Genomic DNA, 19,163 nt, shown 5'->3' with positions numbered 1-19,163 from the left:
GAGAGGCGGATCTCAGCGCGCCTTCCCCACCCCTTCCCGCCGCCGCGGCCGCCGCCTGAGGCGCGGGGGGAGCCGCGCCGCCACGTTAGGGACCCCCCCGCCCCGCCGCCCCCCGCCGCAGGGTCCGCGGGCTCCGGCCGCAGCGACACCGCGAGCGGCGGCGGGGAGCCGGGCCAAGCTGCTGCCCCGAGGCGGCCCCCGGCTTCGCTCCGCAGCGCCGGCAGGGCGCTTTGCGGCCGCGGGGTTACACTGGCAGCGGGGCCGGGGTCCCCCGGGGCAGCCCCCCATCCACCCGCCCACCCCGCTCCGGCTCCCCGTCGTGGTTTTTTCCGCCCCCTCGTTCAAACTGCCGATGCGCGCTTGAAAGCCCGGCAGCGGTTTGGGCAGATCCCCCCCTCCCCTCACCCCCCTGCCCCCCCCTCAGCGCACATCGCTCGGGTGCCAACGACTCTGCAAAGTTGCACGAAGTGCTGTGGTTTTTTTTTTTTTTTTTAATGCGTTTGCTTTAATCATGCCCAAGTCCCCCCGGGCGTGGGGGTGGGCGGTGGGGGGGGGGCGCGGGGGGCGGCGGCGGCTGCCGGGAAACGCCGCGCTCCCCTTGACCTGCCCCGGCCCTGACCCTGCGGGCGGCCCCGCGCGCGCGCGCATGCTCCAGGCTGGACAGCTCCTGAGAGGGAAATTTAAAAACGGGCTGGAGCCGCGGCGCGCAGCCGACTCACCGCGGCCCGGGGCCCCGCTGAGCCGCCGCTGCCGCTGCCGCCCCTCCGGCCCCCTCGGAGCTGCCGCCGGGCCCGATCCCGATTCCCGTCCCCTCAGGGCCGCCGCCGCCGCCGGACGGAGCCGCCGCTGCCGCCGCCGCGCCCCCCCCTCAGCGCCGCCGAGGGAGCCCCCCCCCGCCGCGCCGGGCCCCGGCCCGCCAGGTTTGTGGAAGCGGCGCGGCCTCCCCCCGCCGCGGGGGGCCGGGGAGGAGGAGGAGGAGGATGAGGATGAGGAGGGCGGCGGCGGCAGCAGCACCGTCCGCGCCCTGGGCGCTTCCCCCGCGGCCCGGCGCCGCCGCTCGCGGCTCGGCTCCGTCGTGTCCCGCTGCCCTCCCGGCGCTCTGCCCCTTTCCCCGGGAGCATTTCCCTCCCCCCCCTCCGTGGGGGCTTCTCATCCCGCGCCGCTTTCCCCAAGCGCTGCCTCGAGCTGGGGCAGGTGCTTCGGGCGGCGTTGAAGAAGCCGCCGCGGCCAGCGAGCTCTTCCCGCGCCGGAGCCCCGCGGCCAGCGGCACCGGGCGTTGGAGCGGCCGCGGGAGGCGCCGCGGGCGCGGTGTCGGCGCAGGGCTCCGGCGCGGCGCTTCTCCCGCCTCTGCGAAACCCTTTCGGCCGCTGCATGGCCTGAATAAAAACGCTGCGCTTACAGGGAAGGGGGGAAAAAAAAAACCCAAACAGTCTACATTCGGTTACATCCTCCCGCAGTCCAGATTTTTCACATTTAGAATTTTGTTCCCTTCCCATTGCTGAAATGCTGGATAGCTACTTCATACCTGTATGAATGTTTCTCTCTCTCTTTTTTTTTTTTTTTTTTTTTTGTCTTTTGCAAAGGAGATGATAGAAAGTGATATCACATCCATAATGTCAGGAATCCTTAGAAGCTCAGGGCAGAATCATCACCCTGCACCGCAGGAGTACAGGTGAGGCGTTTATCGGCTCTGAAATGAGCCCCGCACTGCCGCATCCTGCTGACTGATGCCATTTTAACGATTCTCACGATTTCCTAATAAATTCAAGCATATAGAAATTCTTTTTTTTTAAGAAAAAGTTAACTGCATTTTTTTTTCCTCCACTCTAGATTAGATGTCTAAGCTGGTGATTGGTTACAATGAATTGCTTATTTACAAATAGTCCTGTTTAAAGTATTTTGATACTAAATTATGTTTGATAAATAATCCTTCAAAGCCTCCGACTGACCTAGTGCACTCTCTCTGCTCTACGAGTGTTGACAGAGAAGGCAATACTTAATAATTATTTCAAAGTTCACTTTCAGATCACATTTTGCATTGATATGAAGCAGTCAGGGAAAGCCTAAATCATGCTCAATAGATAGTAGAAGAGATTTTCCTTAAAACAAATAATTACTTAGCACTCCAAAGCACTGGCATGTGTAAAAGTTCTAATATCAATGGGAACAAATCTGGATTTGTCAGCAGCCTCTGATAGCTTTCCTAGAGCAATATACGTATATTTATCATTTAAAAGTATTGTTAGAAGTCACAAGATAGCTATGCATGAATTACAGTGCACTGGGTTAAGTTAGGTTACATCTTGTCACATGATGCAAAGTTCCATGAAATACATAACAGCAGAACATGACCCAGCTCTCACAGTGCAAGAGGCTTTTTTTTGTTTGTTTTAAAATGAGAATGGGAGACTATCACCTCCTTCCCAGCCTGAGGGTATTTTCCCATATTTCTTTGGGTAAAAGTGGTCAGCTGCAGGTATTCTTCTATCAGCCTCTCTCTATTCAAAATGCAAACACTGCACTGCAGCCTCTTACAGCTCAACAAGTGATTTGTTATACTCTCATGAAGCCATGGAGAAAGGTTTGTGGAACTCTGTTTTGCTGTTTACTAAAGCACTGTTTGCTCTAGATATTTTGTTGGCTATGTAAATATTTGTAAAGAAATTATTCAGTATTTAATAAAGGGTGTGTATGAGAGAGACTTCTGGGTACTTAAATGTAAGTCGGTATTAGTGCCCTGAAGAACATACAACCTTAACAAAGACCCTTATTATGGAGAGAACTATTCTTAACTCATAGCTGCAGAAAAAAAGCATTCTTTTTGAGAAAGATAGGGTTTATCTTACTGTGAGTAAGAGTTTCTTCTTTTATTTGGAGGTCAGCGGCTTTTTAAAACTGCTTTTAATTCTCTGTTAAACGTTCTTAACTTAGAGATCCCAGTTCTCTAAAGTTTTATTCCATTTGTGGGTTTTTTAATGTAACTTTAAAGTTAATTATTTAACCTCATTTAATAGTGGCAAATTCTGAAAAACATGCATAAAACCTGAATTGCACCATAAATGCAGAGCTGTATTTGTCCTACTTCATGAGAAAACACTTTGGATTATGTAAAAGAAAATCTTTTAGACTGAATGATTTTAAGAAAAGAATAGACCTGTCAAATTCTATCAGCTCTGTTTACTCTCCTGCTGTCACCACAGTCCAAGACTGGAACCCACAGTCCTGAGTTCTCCATGGGGGAGCATCAAGGCTCCACAAAATGGGGAACGGCCTCCAATTAGTGAGTGGGAGGCTGGGACTGTGCTGAGAATACTCTTCTGTCTCACTTAGAGTCTTTCAGTTGGATAGTTGGACTTAGAGGAGACCAGACTTTCCAGTAAGTGTACAGGAAGAACCATTCAAAAGAGAGACACCGTGTGTGCATGTAAGCGGAGGATGAAATCAATAAATAACAAAAATCTGTCATGAAGTTTAAGCATAACATTTGAAACTTTATGGGATTTTCTGTTTAAAAAAAAGGGGGAGGGGGGAGTTCCCTGATTTTTAGCAGATCTTTAAGCTCTCTTGTTCCAAAGTATCTATAGTAAATTTGACATAGCAGATGATAGAGTAGCGATAACAATTAGACTGCTATGCAAAGTCCAGGGTAAGGCAGAATAATGAAATGATTTCAGACAAGTATCTTTTCCATGGATTCAGCTATGGGATATAAAACATCATACTATCTAGGAGTGATTAAGGGCCATTACATCTTCCCCAGCTCCTACATTCTTATGGAGCTGTCACTGTCTAGCTATCAATGCAAAGTAATTCATATTAGCAGATGCTTTTCTCACTCTTCCAAAGAAAATGTTGCTGCCTTTCATATTTTCATAGCTGCAGTAGTGACGAATATTTCTAAAGCTTTTGTTTTACATTTCAGGGAATAAAGGCAAAGAGTCTTAACAGTCTGTTATTGATAAACCCTTAACACTTTACTCTTGTTAATTATAAATAATAACTATAACATTTTAGTACAAATATTTTGATATTAAAATCAAAACAATAGGCAAAGTACAAGTTTACTATGCAATGGTGCACTTGTGGTTATTTCAGCAAAAAGTTATATAAGTTACAGGAGCCAACTCAAAGACTACAAAATCAGCAGAGAGCTCTCATGGTCTTCAATAGCTTTGGAGCTTGTCTTTGAGAAACAAAATTTTTCAGCTCATGAATGCAGTGCTCTTCAAACAACATTTTCTGCTAAACTTTGCAATGTATCATCTTGCAGTCCAGTTTGAGTCAACATTCATAACTGATGCGAGAGAAGTAAAAGATCTACTGTGATGTATACAAGTACAGAATCAGATTTAATATGCAAATCTTTAGCAAGAAAGATGAGCAGATGAGGTGGATAAGAAGTAAATAAGAAATATTAGTTTGGCTTTGCCCTGGCCAAGGCGGGCCTGGACTAAGATTACAATAACATCAATGGAAATTTGGGACATATCTGTAAATTCTCTCCCAAAGAAGATTTAATATTGTTGTCTCCTAATGCTGTCTCCAGCATTCTTGGCTTTAAAATACAACAGCATGTTTTTTTCTCAGTCACTGTCCCATTTCCAAACTACATACAGTCATGTGCAATATATAATAAATCATGACATGAAAAATGGGCCATTAGAGAGGGAACAAAGAGTAACTTGCTATGGATTACCTGGCATATATGAAAATCCAAATTTAAAGATTCAAATCAGTACCCTATCTATCAATATGACATCTATATTTTTAAAGAAATAACTAACTAAAATGAATAATTCTATTTGAAGAAATAACATTACATTTTATTATGATGCAAAGTTAATGCATAGATCAGCTACATAAATTAACTGCATTTTCTGCAATTCAGCATTTTGTGTAAAGACTTTTTTCTTTTTTATTGTATTGTAACTTTCTACTATTATATATTTACAGCTGATAGGAGCCTTATGTAGTATTTTGAAGGTCTTGCAGTGCATTTTCTAGTCATGTTAGACTGGAAATAAGTTTTAAATAGACATCATTCTAGTCAAGAGTTGTTACTCGATCATAAATCATTCAACATATTAGTAGAGTATGTTTGCCTTTCATCCCATTTTAAGTGTCCCTGTAGTTCTTAGATAAATAGCTCTATATTTATTAGCTCATTAGATATGCTGATTAAATTTCTGTCGTGATAATTACTTTATGCAAGATATTCTTCAGTTCCTGTCCTAAGCAGTTATGATTTTACTTTCTTTGATAAGCACTGATTCAGCAATTACCCTAAGTTTGGCAGTAAGTGCCTGAAAACCTGTGAACATTAGTCATGTATGTAGTTTAGTCATGTATATAAATCCCTTATAGCACACAGCCACCGTATTCCATACGTTCTAGACATGACTGCATTACAGTGGTGAAAAAGGTGGAAAGTCTTTGTCTTTTACAACATATAGTATGTTTTAGCTCTCCTAAGTGGTAGTCTCACATCCGGTTTTGAACTTTGGTTTCTGAAGAGCAAGCTACAGGTCAGTGTTTTTGACAGTCAGTGCTGGGGATACGTGGAGTCTGGGAGTTTGCATGAAGTAAACTTCTGCAGACAAAAGGTTACAAATGCATAACTAACAAAACCGTAATTGTTCCTGAAGAAAATGTCAGTGTCTATTCCCTTGACACCATGTGTGTCTGACAGGGAGTGAGATAATGACCCGATGTGTCGGAGGAATTTCATCACAGTAGTTGCTTCATTCTTTCAAAAAAATGTGAGAAACCTCCTAGGAATCAGTCAAACTTGGGCCACTATGGATTGATTTAAGTGGATTAGCTCAACTGTTTCCTATGCGGCTCCTGAAATGTGCTAATCAGTATTAATAAAATATTGTGGCCCTTGCTCCTCAAATTGTCTTGCAGTTACTGACAGAGCTAGAAATGACTGTTTTGTATCTAGACGCTATCTTGTAAGCTTCTGAGACTATTTTGTTTCCAGGGAAATCAGAACTGAGTTTGTAGATTACCTCCTAAAAGGAGCTTGACCTCTAGTTCAAAACAAGAAAGCAGAAAAGGGATTTGGATATTTTTCAGCATTCCTGTGAGAAAACTCAGATGTTCATGGTACAACATTCTTGTTTTACCACGAAAAAAGTCTCATATGCGTGAAGAGCAGAACTGCTGCATGACTGCAGCAGCAACTAATGCAGGGGAGATAGGTGCTCACAATAGTGCAAAACAAAGGATAGTATATTTTATATCGCTTTAATGCTGGTTTAAACAATCACATAAGATCCTAGACAAGTAAATCAGTTCAGTGCTGATAAGCAGCAACTGAGACAATATTAAAGGAAAAACAATTTTCCAGGTAGATAACATGAATCTTTTTTACAGAAAACATTCATATAGCACCAGATACTTCAGCACATTTTTGCATCAAGAAGTTTATTTTGACATGTCAGAGGGCTTTTTTTGTTTGTTTTTGTTTTTTAACAAGACCTTGTATAGTAAGGTACTGGCTGCTTATGGCAAATCTTAACCTACAGGAGGAAGGGACGGCTGTGGGGAGAGGCACAGCAGGGAGTGAGTGCCTGGGAGTTCGGTGCTGGCATCGCTGCTAACTTCCTGTTAGGCTTAAGCAAATCATGTAGGTCACCTGTAATTCAGTTTCCCCTCATCCCATACCAAAATGATGTAATGAGGTGTTGTGAAACTCAGAGCTGAAATGTATAAAAGTCTCCAAGAGCACATCTACAGCCAATTCTGTTAGAGCATAAGTATCTTTGCAGCAGGGTTTTGGAGAATCATCTTCTCATCTGAACCATGGTGTAAGAAAAGGAGAACAGCAACACCTGACAGGGTAATCAAGTTATTTGCTTTTTCCTCACTTGCTTTAGTTCGTCTAACCCGAAGTTTTGTAAGCTGTAGTTGATGAAGGACTTTCTGTTGTCCCTGGAGAGCTGCCTGATTTCTGCTCTTATATCCAGTGACCCCAGATATTACTAAAAGAACTTGAAGACAGGGAGGAAAAAGGCAGGCTAGTAGTCTGGGACTGGAAAGGCAGTGTGACTTTAAAGAGAAAAATGGAGGCAGAGACTGAAACCAGCAGAGCGAGAGAGCTGCTGGCTGGTAAGTAGGAGAGGAACCGGCAGAGAAACAGGGAGGAAAGAGGCAGATGGTCGTAGAGTGCGGAAAACAGAACCTAGCGTAGGGAAGCACCTGCAAAGGAGGAAAGGGGGAACAGAAGTGTGTACAGGGAAAGAGCGGAACAGATGGAATGAGGAGCAAAAGGAGACAGCAAAGTTAACTCCTTTAATAAGACAGAGAACACTTCTCACCATGGAGACAGCTGAAAAATCACAAAGCAAATATTTGCCATGTGTTGTTTTATGTGTAAGAAATCACTGTGCTTCTTTTAAGGATGTTATGTAATCACAAACAAAAGAAAACAGTTTCTCATAACCACTTCAAGAAGAAGTTTTCATAGGACTCTTCCTATTTGTCACTCACACTAGATAAGCCATTGCAAACAGCTAATTAAGAATCTATCATCCCTGATTACTCCTTTCTATTGAACAGTTGTATTACTTAGGCATAGGCAAAAAGCTCAGATGTCAGCACTGGCAATGGTAATAAAAAATTGTCCATTAAGTGAGGGACAACTTAACAGTATGGTTGAAGTTGACTATGCCAAATGCAACCATAATGTTTCAGCCTGACTTTGTTTAGAACAAACCTAATCGCAAGTTGCCACCGTGCAGGAATCCCTTTGAGAGAGCCTGTGACATTAGAGTCACCCGACAACGTCAACTAACTTGAATACTTTACATCTTCTAGAGACAGACTCCAGCACAAACAAGCAGACAGTGTCCTTTGAAGTGTGAATGGTACCATATACACACAAATATGTAACTCTAGATACCATGTTAGAAACTGGAACGCCCAGTTATTGTCTAAACTATCTGGAGATAAAACATCTTAGGGTATGCTTGTCATTACCAAGCTTTCCTCTAGCCTCAACAAACTTATTTGGCCTCCTATTCTATAATACCACTGAAGAGGTGGTTCCTAAACTCTCTAGCGATGAGTTTGTCATACAACTTCTGTATGTTTGTCTTGGAGTTTGCAAGTGTGGAAGGAGATAGTTCAGTCTGACAGTGTTTGCTGCAGTAATGAACCGCATTAGATCCTGAACAGCTCAATGCGAGGAAAAGATGGTAAAGTCAGAGCTATGAGTATAGATCCAAATTCAACGCTGATGTTAGTTGCATACTTTTGCAAGGCTATGCCAGAAATGAATTTCATTCCATATAGCTAGCTGTACTGTTAGTGTCTCCTTACAGTCGTCAGTTAACTGTTCCTACATGCAAATGTGCCACCAGTATGTACTTGAAAGAAAATAGAGATAGCCTTAGATGGGTTTAACAAACATTTTGGCACTGTTGACAGGTTCTAGTGAGCTTGGTTATAGGTGCAGCTAACACAGGAGTCTAGCTTCTCAGCGTCTGCAGGGCAGGAGCGTCTGTAGCACGGCATAAAGAGGTCTGAAAAGGGGATTCCTTTCAACGGATATTGCTCCTGATTCTGGAAGTGTAAACTTTGATTGTGTGGGCTGGCTGGTGGCCAGGATCTATTTCCCCGATTAGATAAATATTTGGGGCAGTGTGTGATAGAGCAGATAGCAATGACTAATGCTATCATTCAGCATTTCTGTATCACTTATCAGACCTCAAAGCACTTTTCAGAGGAGGCCAGCATCCTCCGATACGTAGATGAGAACTGAGGCATAAATCCTCAAAGTCATTTGGATTCTTACTAATGCATTTGCCTTTCTAGCACAGAAACAGATATTTTTTTCTGTAAAGATTTGAAAGGAGAGGGGTAAAAATGAGGTTGCAAAATTTCACCACACCTTTAAAAAAATAGTATCATATTTACTACATCTTTGGTAAACTTTTATGCATAGGCGCTTAGTAGTTCAGCATATACACCAGACAGCCCTGGGGAATGTGCAGCTGGGGACATTTTCAGTAGTGTGCGTTAATTATAGCGTATCACTATTTATCTCATTTACATGCTTTGAAAGGAAATGGCTGCTTTTACTACAGTGCCCCATTGTGCCAGGGGCTGTGCACACCCATCTGAGGACCGGGATCTCTGACTCCTAATGTTTACCCTCAAATGTGAGACTAAAAAGCTGGTGGAGGGGAATACAATCAAAGTACACAATATTACAGTATGTATTTATATACTTGTAGTTGGCTTGGCACGGGCAATTTTTCAGGTCAGAACGATTGAACCTACAAAATTAAAATGCTAGGTATTACTGTGCATAGCTCTCTTTCCACAGACAGTTAGATTAGCATTTTTCAGTAAAAGCGGGATGCACACTGAGCCTGTATACTGTAAGATAAGCTGGTTTTATGCCACATAATGTACCTGGGCATTTAAACACCACAGTCCGGCAGCTATGGGCATACTTTAAGCAATGTCTCTTTCTTTAAGCCTGATGAAATTAAAGTGTTGGTTTGGAAGACAACCTGAAGAATAATCCATTAATATGAAATATTCATTTTATTCTGATTAAATAAACTTTTTTCCCCCATTAGCAATGGGAACTAATGAGTCCATTTGAAAAAAAAACCAAACAGAACAGCGTAAATGGACAGTCAGAGGTGATTTAAAAAGAACTGTGAACTCAAATCCAAACCATGCCATGCTAGGCTGGAGAAGGGAAGAAAACACCTTTGCCTTAGGAAAGGAGCTTCATATCCGTTTAACATGGAGCTTAATGACGACTATCAATTTGAAAATGCAGTCACCTTCCTCATCGCCGTTTGGATCCACGCTGTTTGTGCAAGAGGGAGGTGCGTGGTCCTGCCTAATAAGGGTGCGGAACGGGATGCACTGCCTGCTGCTAACTGGGAAGCAGGAGGATGGTGGGTAGTTCCTGATGGCATCTAACTGTGCCCGGCACATCACTCGCCATCGGGATTCCTCGAAAGAGCTCTTGGTGGATGCACGTAGGATTAACGCAAAGCAGAGACCTTCATCTGCTCCCCGGCAGGATAAGCGTGGGAAGGCCGCTGCCGGTAACGGCGACTCCGGCGGGTCCCCGAGGGGAGCGGGTGGCGCGCGTGGGGCCGGGGCATGTGGCCGACGGGTGGGAGGTGTGTGCGGTGGGTGCTGACCCTCGCCGCCCCCCCTGACCCCGCTGTTTGCCGGCGAAGCCGACTCGTCTGCAAGGGCTGGCAGAGGCCCGGGGTGCCAGATGGCATGTGTGTGTGCGTGTTGTGTGTCGCCTGTCATTCAGCCAGATTAATGCGAAGTTTGTAAAAAAGGAGGAAGGGGGGGGAAAAAACAATTAAGCAAGAACCCCCAAAACAATGGGGGCCACGTGCCGCCGGGCAGCGCTCGTTTGCACCACAATGCGTTATCGGCTTACAGTGAAGGGGGCCAACTGTTGCAAACGACATGAGCCTGCCCGGTTTTCAAATCATTTAATGCCCGTGTTTACTTCCAATCCAGCCAATCTCCGGGCCGGCAGAGTGGTCACCTGATGTTCTTTTTTTATGTATTTAAGTCCCGAGCCTCACAAAATAACTGAACAGTGGTAACCATGGCAATGCTAATTATTGCACTTTAACTACAGTAGGAGAAAGAAAACAGGGTAGGCTGGGGGAGAGACTTGAAGATGGTTTTGGCCAGGGTTTGAGGTTTTGGCTCCTGCTCATGGTTTTTGGTTGTTTTTTTTTTTTTTTCCCCTCCTTTAAAAAAATCTTTTTACAAACAAATAAATTACATTCTGCTGTAAAGATCTCCCAGATAATAGTTGAGGGAACTTTGATATGTGCTTCTGGAAGTCATGAATAGAGGAGCTGAAAGCTCCTGGTCAGCCAGGCACTAGAGTTTTGGCTTGTTCTTTTAAGCTGATTTAGACTCATGTAAGGCATAAAAGATGCTTCAGCAAGAGACCAGATTTATTTAATGCTTCTACACGGTCATTTGGCAATGAACACTTATTAGCACCACACAGCTGTCTTTAACGCATCTATGAGAGAGCTCTTTAAAGTCTTTGCTTTAAAAGCAGAATCAACAACATCTGACTGAACTATGTTTTTCTGAAAGAGAAGCATTTTTTTCTAGACCTGAATCCCTTTGGGTTTACCCTGGGCTATCCAGTGATAACTTCCAATTAGTGCTTTACTCCTCAAGACACTCGTGACTTTTATAATATTGTTTAACATAGGTAAAAATAGTTTAGCCCTTCATTTGCGATAATCCTTTCTTTGACTTTAATTGAAGTTTTGAATACACAGGACCTTATGAGTAATGCAAATATATTTCAATATTTTTTCTGTGTTTTCTATCACACACTCTATCAGAAGCAAAACAAAGACAGATGGGATGGAACATGCAGAATGTGTCAAGACAGAACTTTAAACCAAACAAAGTCTGTCGTAGCTATGCCTTGACTCTGTCAGCTAGAGATAGGCTGGATGTTGGTGTGTATTCGGTCACTCGCTCTTCATTCTAATTATTTAGTATGTAAAGACTGACTAAAAAAATTATTTTCATATGTTTCATGGATCCTTGTTACATGTCAATAACTTCATATATTTGAATGGGAGAGACCAACAGTTCATTCTGTAAAGTTTTGATTATGCAGCAAATCTCCACTTCTGTCTCCACCAAAGGGATACAGTGGCTGGGAAAATTTCTCTCCGGGTGTCAAAGACAGCGGTATGTACAGGTTCTTGAGGATCCAGGCACAGAAACTTCTTCTGAGGCTAGCTGGTTGCTGGATTTCAAAGTTAATGCAAAACTGTAATGTTAAAAATCCTGATAGTCTGCTTCCACATTGAGGCCAACAAGTGGAAATTTGTGACAAATGTGAAAATAATTAATCAGCTGGATTTGTTTTGAGGCAGTTTCTCTTCCAGGTTCTCATGCCTTCTTCCCCTACAAATACTGCATGAGAAGTTTTCTTTGGATTGTTTTTTTAAGGTTGTGGAACTGATTGCATTAGTCTTAAGTTTCATGTGCAGTGTGTTTTTACATCATCTTAACAACTTGGTCAAATTTGGCCTTGCAGTATCCATTTGCTAACAGACAAAGAACCTTCTTAGATTCTTCTGTTTGTTTTTCCATTTGTTTTTAAGTTTCTCAGATGAATTTAACTTCAGTGGAGCTACTGCCTTAATTCTCCTCCCTGTTTTTAAACAATGAAAAAGGTGCATAAAAAGCACTCAGATTCAGTCTCTAAAGCTCAGTCCTGAAAAGACATAGGTCTCTCCCCTGAGGAGAAATAGGCATCGCATAACATTCAGCTCACAGCTGTATTAGTTACTGGCAGACCTGTGTAGAACAGACTCATAAACTGGTCCTGGTTCAAAACAGAAACACTTCCATACGTCTTAAGTAAAATGTTTCAAATCGTACAAAGGAATTTATGATAAAAAAGTAAACAGCAACTAGCCAGCTGTGAAACAAAAGATCACATCTGAATTCCCAAGTCTGACGCATTTTTCCTGCTGGCCTATGGGAGCTTAGGCATCCCAGTCATGTTGCTTCTTACCAGTGGCAGTCTAGCAGCATCTCTGCTCTTTGCTAACCTGTCGCGCTGTTTTCCAGACTCTTAGCTTCTGACCCCTCCCAGCTGAGCGAAGATGACCTCCCCAGTGACTTACAGTCCTTGTCGTGGCTGACATCTGTTGATGTTCCTCGGTTACAACCGATGGCCAGTGGAAGAATGGATTTTAGCCTTGGCGCCCAGAATGCAATGCTACAACAGACAGGTAAACTGTTAGGATGTTAAACGGCTGCTAGCTAAGCGACACGGCCTACTGCCCCCTTTCTTTTCCTCCACATGTATTAGCTTCCCTATTTGTAGAGTCATTTTTAAGTACATTATATTTTGCTTCCTGCCAGAAGACCTGCAGCACGTTGTCTTCTGATAAGGATATCAGTGGTATATTTCTTTTATTTCAAGAGGCAGAGTCCTAGCAGTCACAACAGAGATCTTAGGATCTGATTGACTTTTCTCCTCAGCATAGTTGCTGTTGTCTTGTATGAGCTTGGGCCAAGGTATTTAAGACTTGCATTTCAGATGTTTTCAACAGCTTTGGAATTAGGTAATTAATCTTTCTTGTTTGTTTCAACATTGATAAAATTAAGAGTATCTCATTTACCCCATACCTGTTTGCTTCATACAGGCTTACAGCATATGTTCATTGAACGCCTTTCCTTTGTTTGTGAACATCCTTTAGATAAACACACTTGTTCCCTAAGGCATTCCGCTGAGAGCGCTCAGTGTATGGGGGAAGGGGAGCGTTATAGAGACAGGGTAGCCAGCAAAACGCAGCTCAAGTTGGGATGCCTCCAGCAGGTGCATGCAGCTGGGGAAGTGCACATGGGATGTGGCTATGGAGGATCCTCTTTTACCCCTCCTGGGAAACCTGCATGCTCGATCACCTCTCTGAAATGCCTGTACACCAATGCACGCAGCTTGGGGAACAAACAGGAAGAACTAGAGATCTGTGTGCAGTCGCAGGGCCATGATCTCAATGCCATTACAGAGACATGGTGGGATAGCTCACGTGACTGGAGTGCTGTCATGGATGGCTACGTACTTTTTAGGAAAGACAGGCCAGGAAGGCGAGGTGGTGGAGTTGCTCTTCATGTGAGAGAGCAACTGGAATGTATCACGCTCTGCCTAGGGGTGGATGAAGAGCGAGTTGAGAGCTTATGGGTAAGGATTAAAGGTTGAGGGAGGTGATCCTCCCCCTCTGCTCAGCCCTGGTGAGGCCACACCTGGAGTACTGCGTCCAGTTCTGGGCTCCCCAGTACAAGAGGTATGTGGCACTACTGGAGAGAGTCCAGCGAAGGGCCACAAAGATGATGAGGGGACTGGAGCATCTCTCCTATGAGGAAAGGCTGAGAGAGCTGGGACTGTTCAGCCTGGAGAAGAGAAGGCTGAGGGGGGATCTTATCAATGTATACAAATATCTAGAGGGAGGGTGTCAAGAGGATGGGGCCAGACGCTTTTCAGTGGTGCCCAGAGACAGGACACGAGGCAACGGGCACAAACTGAAGCACAGGAAGCTCCATCTGAACATGAGGAAAAACTTCTTCACTGTGAGGGTGACAGAGCACTGGAACAGGTTGCCCCGAGAGGTTGTGGAGTCTCCTTCTCTGGAGATATTCAAAACCTGCCTGGATGTGATCCTGTACAATGTGCTGTAGGTGACCCTGCTTGAGCAGGGGGGTTGGACTAGATGATCTCCAGAGGTCCCTGCCAACCTCAACCATTCTGTGATTCTGTGTATCATCTTGCTTGCTTTAGAGTAGAAGTCCTTCTAGAGTACAGATCATGTTGAACAGAGAGTTTTTTTCTTTTGTAAGATACTATGTCTGTAACACCACTGTGGACTGTTAAACAGCTGTCATCTTTCTTTCCCTGCATAACAAGTTTTAGAAGCAGCTGATGTCATCTTTGCAATCTGTGAAATACTCTGGGTTCTTTTGGGATGGAAAGCTCTACAGAGGTGTGATTATCCACTCCAGAGTTTAGCTGTGTTCAATTGCATCCATTAAAAATGAATATCGGCCTACTTTTCTGAAGTGTATTTTCATGTGAACATTCATTGCATTTGCCTTTTCCAAAATAGGTCCTGTGGCAAGCAATATGCACTCGACAGGAGCATCTGGAGCAATGATTCATGTCCAGGCCAGCCTGCCACAGGGAATTCTGGGACTGAATTCTATTTCAACACATGGAGCAAATGTAAGAGCAGGCCTTGATGGCTTATTATTGCAACACTTATTAGGAAAAGATGCTGGTAATTTCAAGACTGACACGTGTCTTGTCTTTATCTCAACAGATGAGCCAGTACACTGTAGGTGGGCAGCCATCTCCTAGTTTACAAACGCAGCAACAGCTCTTCCCTCCTCCTCATTCACAGCAAGTGTTTGCCATAGCACAGAGCACACAACAGGTACTGTTACTTGCTTGGGGTCTGTCTTAAAGTACTTGCAAAGATCATGTCTAGAACTCTATTAAAAGAAGAAAACCCCTAAACCTGCATACCCATGCTCATTCTGTACCTGACGTTTTCCTTCTTTCCTCCTGCATGCAGTGTAACCCAGCAGCAATCTACAACACATCCTATGGGACCCAGCCACACTACCCGCAGCCCCGCCTGGCTCCTCACTCTGCCCAAGATCTGCATCCCAAGCACTACCCCAAGCCCATCTATTCATATAGGTGAGTAGAGAACAGCACAGTGTGTTGCCCAGTCTGTGCTGGGATGACTTTACATGCTGCAGGTGTGGTACTGCAAGAGTATTTGGTTCCTTTTGAAGGGAACAAAACCCCATCCTCCACCCAGGAGTTCTGTGGAAGCTGCAACTGTTTGCGGGGGGGAGCGGAATGAACAAACAAACTGGTCCCTGGACATCAGCACAGAGGTAGCACAATCACACAAAACAGTAAAATCCACAGGGTGACTTCTGAACGCTTGAAAACTGACTGACTACGGTTCCCTGGGGAAACAAAGCACTGTGGGAAACCCACAATCAGCCAGGTGTTTGTGTCTTAACAGAGATGGGTACAAGGTTGCTGGACCAGAAAAAGTAATGATGGCTAAGTACACACAACCTGTTATTTTCTGAGTTTCTGTCTTGTAGTTGCTTGATTGCAATGGCACTAAAGAACAGCAAAACAGGCAGTCTCCCAGTGAGTGAGATCTACAGCTTCATGAAGGAGCACTTTCCCTACTTCAAGGTATACATACACCTCAAATGCAAAAGCAGAACAGCATAAATACTTTGTGCCTATTTCACTAACATCCTTCTGTGTCCTTTAGACAGCACCTGATGGCTGGAAGAACTCTGTGCGCCACAATCTGTCCTTGAATAAGTGTTTTGAGAAGGTGGAAAACAAGATGAGTGGCACCTCCCGCAAAGGATGCCTGTGGGCTCTCAACCCTGCCAAGATCGACAAGATGGAAGAGGAGATGCAGAAGTGGAAGCGGAAGGACTTAGCTGCTATTCACAGGAGCATGGCTAACCCAGGTAGGGCTTGTTTTATGCTTTAGCTACTTGTATGAGAGGCAAGGAGGGAAAAAAAAAAAAAAAATCACGGTTTAGCCAGGAATGCATTAATCTTAAGTTATGCGGAACAGGGTTGGCTAGCACAGAGCTCTCAGGCCTTGCAACAGCTTTCTCCTCAGGCCTGCTGAGCTGAAATACCCCTTGTGCTGCACACTGAATCGAGTCACTGCTGCTGCAGACATGGAGGCTGCTGGCCTAAGATTGCACAGCAAGGCAATTCAGGCTAGCAGGAGGAGTTAACTGAGCTGACAGTTATTTTTGGAGGCTCTCAGTATAAATCCATCCCCAACTTCAAAATGGATTGTCTTTTTCCCCCCATACTAACATAACTAGCATATCCAGGGCCTTCGGAGGAGTTATGCTACCTCCAGTGTTAGTTTTAATAGCATCACATTTTAACACTTTTTTTTTTCTTTCTTGTTACTCTGTAAAATTCTCTCATTCTTAAAGATACATATTTTTGAAGCTTTCAAGAACTCAACATTGACAAAACTGATGGGAGTTTTTGCTGCAAAATCTGGAACACAGTCAAAGCTAAATAACATTCTGCTTTGCTTAAAAACTAGTCTCATTGAAACTGTCAGGAAGTTCTTGTACAAATCTTATGTACGATACAACAGAGTTCAGAGTATCCCGTCCTGCAGGATACCTAATGAGGATGTGTTAGTTCAGCAGTTGCAGGTCAGCTATCATTGGTAGTGGCTTGGCTGCTCATGTGATCATTTCTTTGGCTCAGTTAGGGCTAACCGTAGAAGCTGATTAGGGCTAAGGACAAGGAAAAAGGTGGCATTTCTTTGCTCTCTGAACCTTCAAAGCCTGCCTTCTGTGCTGCTTCTCAGGCAGTGAAAGACGCTCTCTGCTTTTCCAGTTTTACAGTGTAATGATGTGGCTGTGCTCACTGGTGAAATGCTTTGATGGGGCCCTGCTTGAGCAAACGGGTTAAACTTTTTCTCTTTTCTTCCTCGGGAATGGGTATTGCTCCTGCAGGGGAGCTAGACAAGCTGATCACTGACAGACCTGAGAGCTGCAGGCGGGCCGATAAACAGGCAGAGTCTGAGGTCTCTGCCCTGAACCACATGGCGGCAGCCCAAGGCCGAATCTCCATCTCCCAGCTGCAGCCCCAGCCGATCATGACGCTCTCACTGCAGTCCGTCCCCCTGCATCACCAGATCCAGACCCAGGCTCGCATTGCCCCAGACTCACCAGCACCTGCCCAAACCCCACCTCTCCATACTCTGCCTGACATAAGCCACAGCCCTCTTCCCCATCATCCTATGGGCCGCGCACCTCCAGACTTCCTGAACGTGACAGCAGACATGAACATGGAGGTGGATGCTCTTGACCCAAGCATCATGGATTTTGCATTGCAAGGTATGGGAGAAGGAAGCTGGGGTAGGAGAGGGCACAGTTCATGCAGTTGTGTCGTTGCATATGTATGCAACTGAACACAGTATGCAACGTGCAACCAGGGGCCTCAGCAGGATGTGCTGGGGTGGGATGCGACTGAGCTAAAAACTCATGCTGGGTGCTGGCCTGTGCGGCAAGACTTCTCTGGCCTTCCTCAGTGTAATTCTATCCTCTGTGAGAAGGGAAAGCCTGCTTGGTTCAAGCGCAGGCACTACAGCAGATGCAAGCAGGGACACCCAGGTAACCGCATTTGAGACACCACATCCCTCTCTGCCCATGGGAGCTACAGCTCCGCTTGTGCCTTAGTTTTCCCCGTTTGTAAAATGAGAACTTCTGTGTCTTATGGAAATGCCTAGCCTGGGGAGAGGGGTCTGGCTAGCACAGTCTGGGTAGATGAATGCTGTCGGGAAAGGTCTTGACTCCTGCTGGAAGCCCTTGGGGGCCAGAGACTCTTACTGCTTTTGTACTACAAAAGGTGCCATCCTCAAGCACCATCATTTCTAAGCAGCAGGTAAAGCCCTTCAGTTATGGGCTGAGCCTCTGCACGCACAGAGCTAGGGTAGGCTGGGTGTGCTGTTGTGACTGGAATTTAATCTTTTAAAGGTAACATATGGGAGGAAATGAAGGACGACAGCTTCAGCCTCGACGCCCTGGGTGCCTTCAGCAACTCCCCCCTTCACTTCTCAGACTGTGACCTGGGCACTCCTGGCCTCACCCCCGTCTCCAGCAGCAGCGATCACTCCTTCTCAGACTTGCAGGTCACGGGCCTTTACACGACTTACACGACACTGGACAACGTAGCGTCAGCTCAGTACATGAACACCCAAGGCAACAAACCCATCGCTCTGCTCTAAGCTTTGCGCCGTTCCACGGACCTCTAACTCAGGGGCCAGTTTCTTCTGACCCTTAAAATCCGAACGTGAAAGCAATAAAACAGCTCCTCCTGCAGACACTTGCAGAGTGTTGGCTATTTACTGGGACACCGCACGTGATGCCAAAATAAAATCAAACCAGTAGAATCCCTTTCACCCACGCCAAGACTGAGGAAGGGACATGGACAGTTGTGATACAGGACTGGTGAGCGTGTAAGAAGGACCTGGAAGGCATCAGTCAGTAGGAACCTTTACTGGAATGTAACTGAGCTAGAAACTAGTCCAGTTAAGGTAAACACATTTAATGACACTGATCTGGACTGATCAATCACGGGACACAGAAGCGAACACAAGACAATGCTCTGGTCAGCACCAAGTTAGAGTCCAAAGCTGGGTATCACGTACTATGTATCTTTTTCCTTAAATTGCCAAATAACTATTGCCATCGAACAAAGATCACATGCAATTTCTGGAGATACTTGCAACACTAATGCTTTTCTGACATAACTATCTTTTAATTTATTTTCATGAGGTAGGAGAAAAAGGAGGGGAAAAAATTAAAATGAACAATCAAATCTATAGCAGACAGCTGTCATATCTAGGCTTAAAAACAAAGTCCTTGCCCCATGAAGGAAGTGGTACTACTGAATTATTAGACTGATCACTGGCTAGATGTTGTAGGAGTTATGCCTTTTTTAGGATTAAAAAAATTAGATTTGTTTATAGTCCTGTGGATTGTGCTTCTGTCTATTCTTGTGCTAGGCAGTATTACTATTTGTAAATTTA

The 19,163-nt window shown here is 44.8% G+C and overlaps 1 protein-coding gene across 1 annotated transcript; it reads left to right on the top strand.

Moving 5' to 3' along the window:
- Nucleotides 1-1,586: 1,586 nt before the first annotated feature.
- Nucleotides 1,587-18,359, top strand: FOXN4 (forkhead box N4). The gene is made up of 9 exons (XM_013946224.2): nt 1,587-1,672; nt 12,619-12,782; nt 14,655-14,770; nt 14,868-14,981; nt 15,123-15,250; nt 15,673-15,769; nt 15,852-16,059; nt 17,086-17,469; nt 18,109-18,359. Exons 1-9 carry the CDS (start codon nt 1,587-1,589, stop codon nt 18,357-18,359), a joined length of 1,548 nt encoding a protein of 515 aa, XP_013801678.2.
- The last annotated feature ends 804 nt before the right edge of the window (nt 18,360-19,163 follow it).

This window comes from Apteryx mantelli, chromosome 17, assembly GCF_036417845.1.
Source record: "Apteryx mantelli isolate bAptMan1 chromosome 17, bAptMan1.hap1, whole genome shotgun sequence".
Classification (NCBI taxonomy): domain Eukaryota; kingdom Metazoa; phylum Chordata; class Aves; order Apterygiformes; family Apterygidae; genus Apteryx; species Apteryx mantelli.
This window is presented reverse-complemented; position numbering and strand designations above follow the sequence as displayed.

Coding starts and splice junctions, on each gene's coding strand:
- FOXN4 (XM_013946224.2), top strand. CDS start 1,587: ATGATAGAAAGTGATATCACATCCATAATGTCAGGAATCCTTAGAAGC. Junction 1,673..12,618: donor CCTGCACCGCAGGAGTACAG/GTGAGGCGTTTA, acceptor GCTGTTTTCCAG/ACTCTTAGCTTCTGACCCCT. Junction 14,771..14,867: donor TTTCAACACATGGAGCAAAT/GTAAGAGCAGGC, acceptor TTATCTCAACAG/ATGAGCCAGTACACTGTAGG.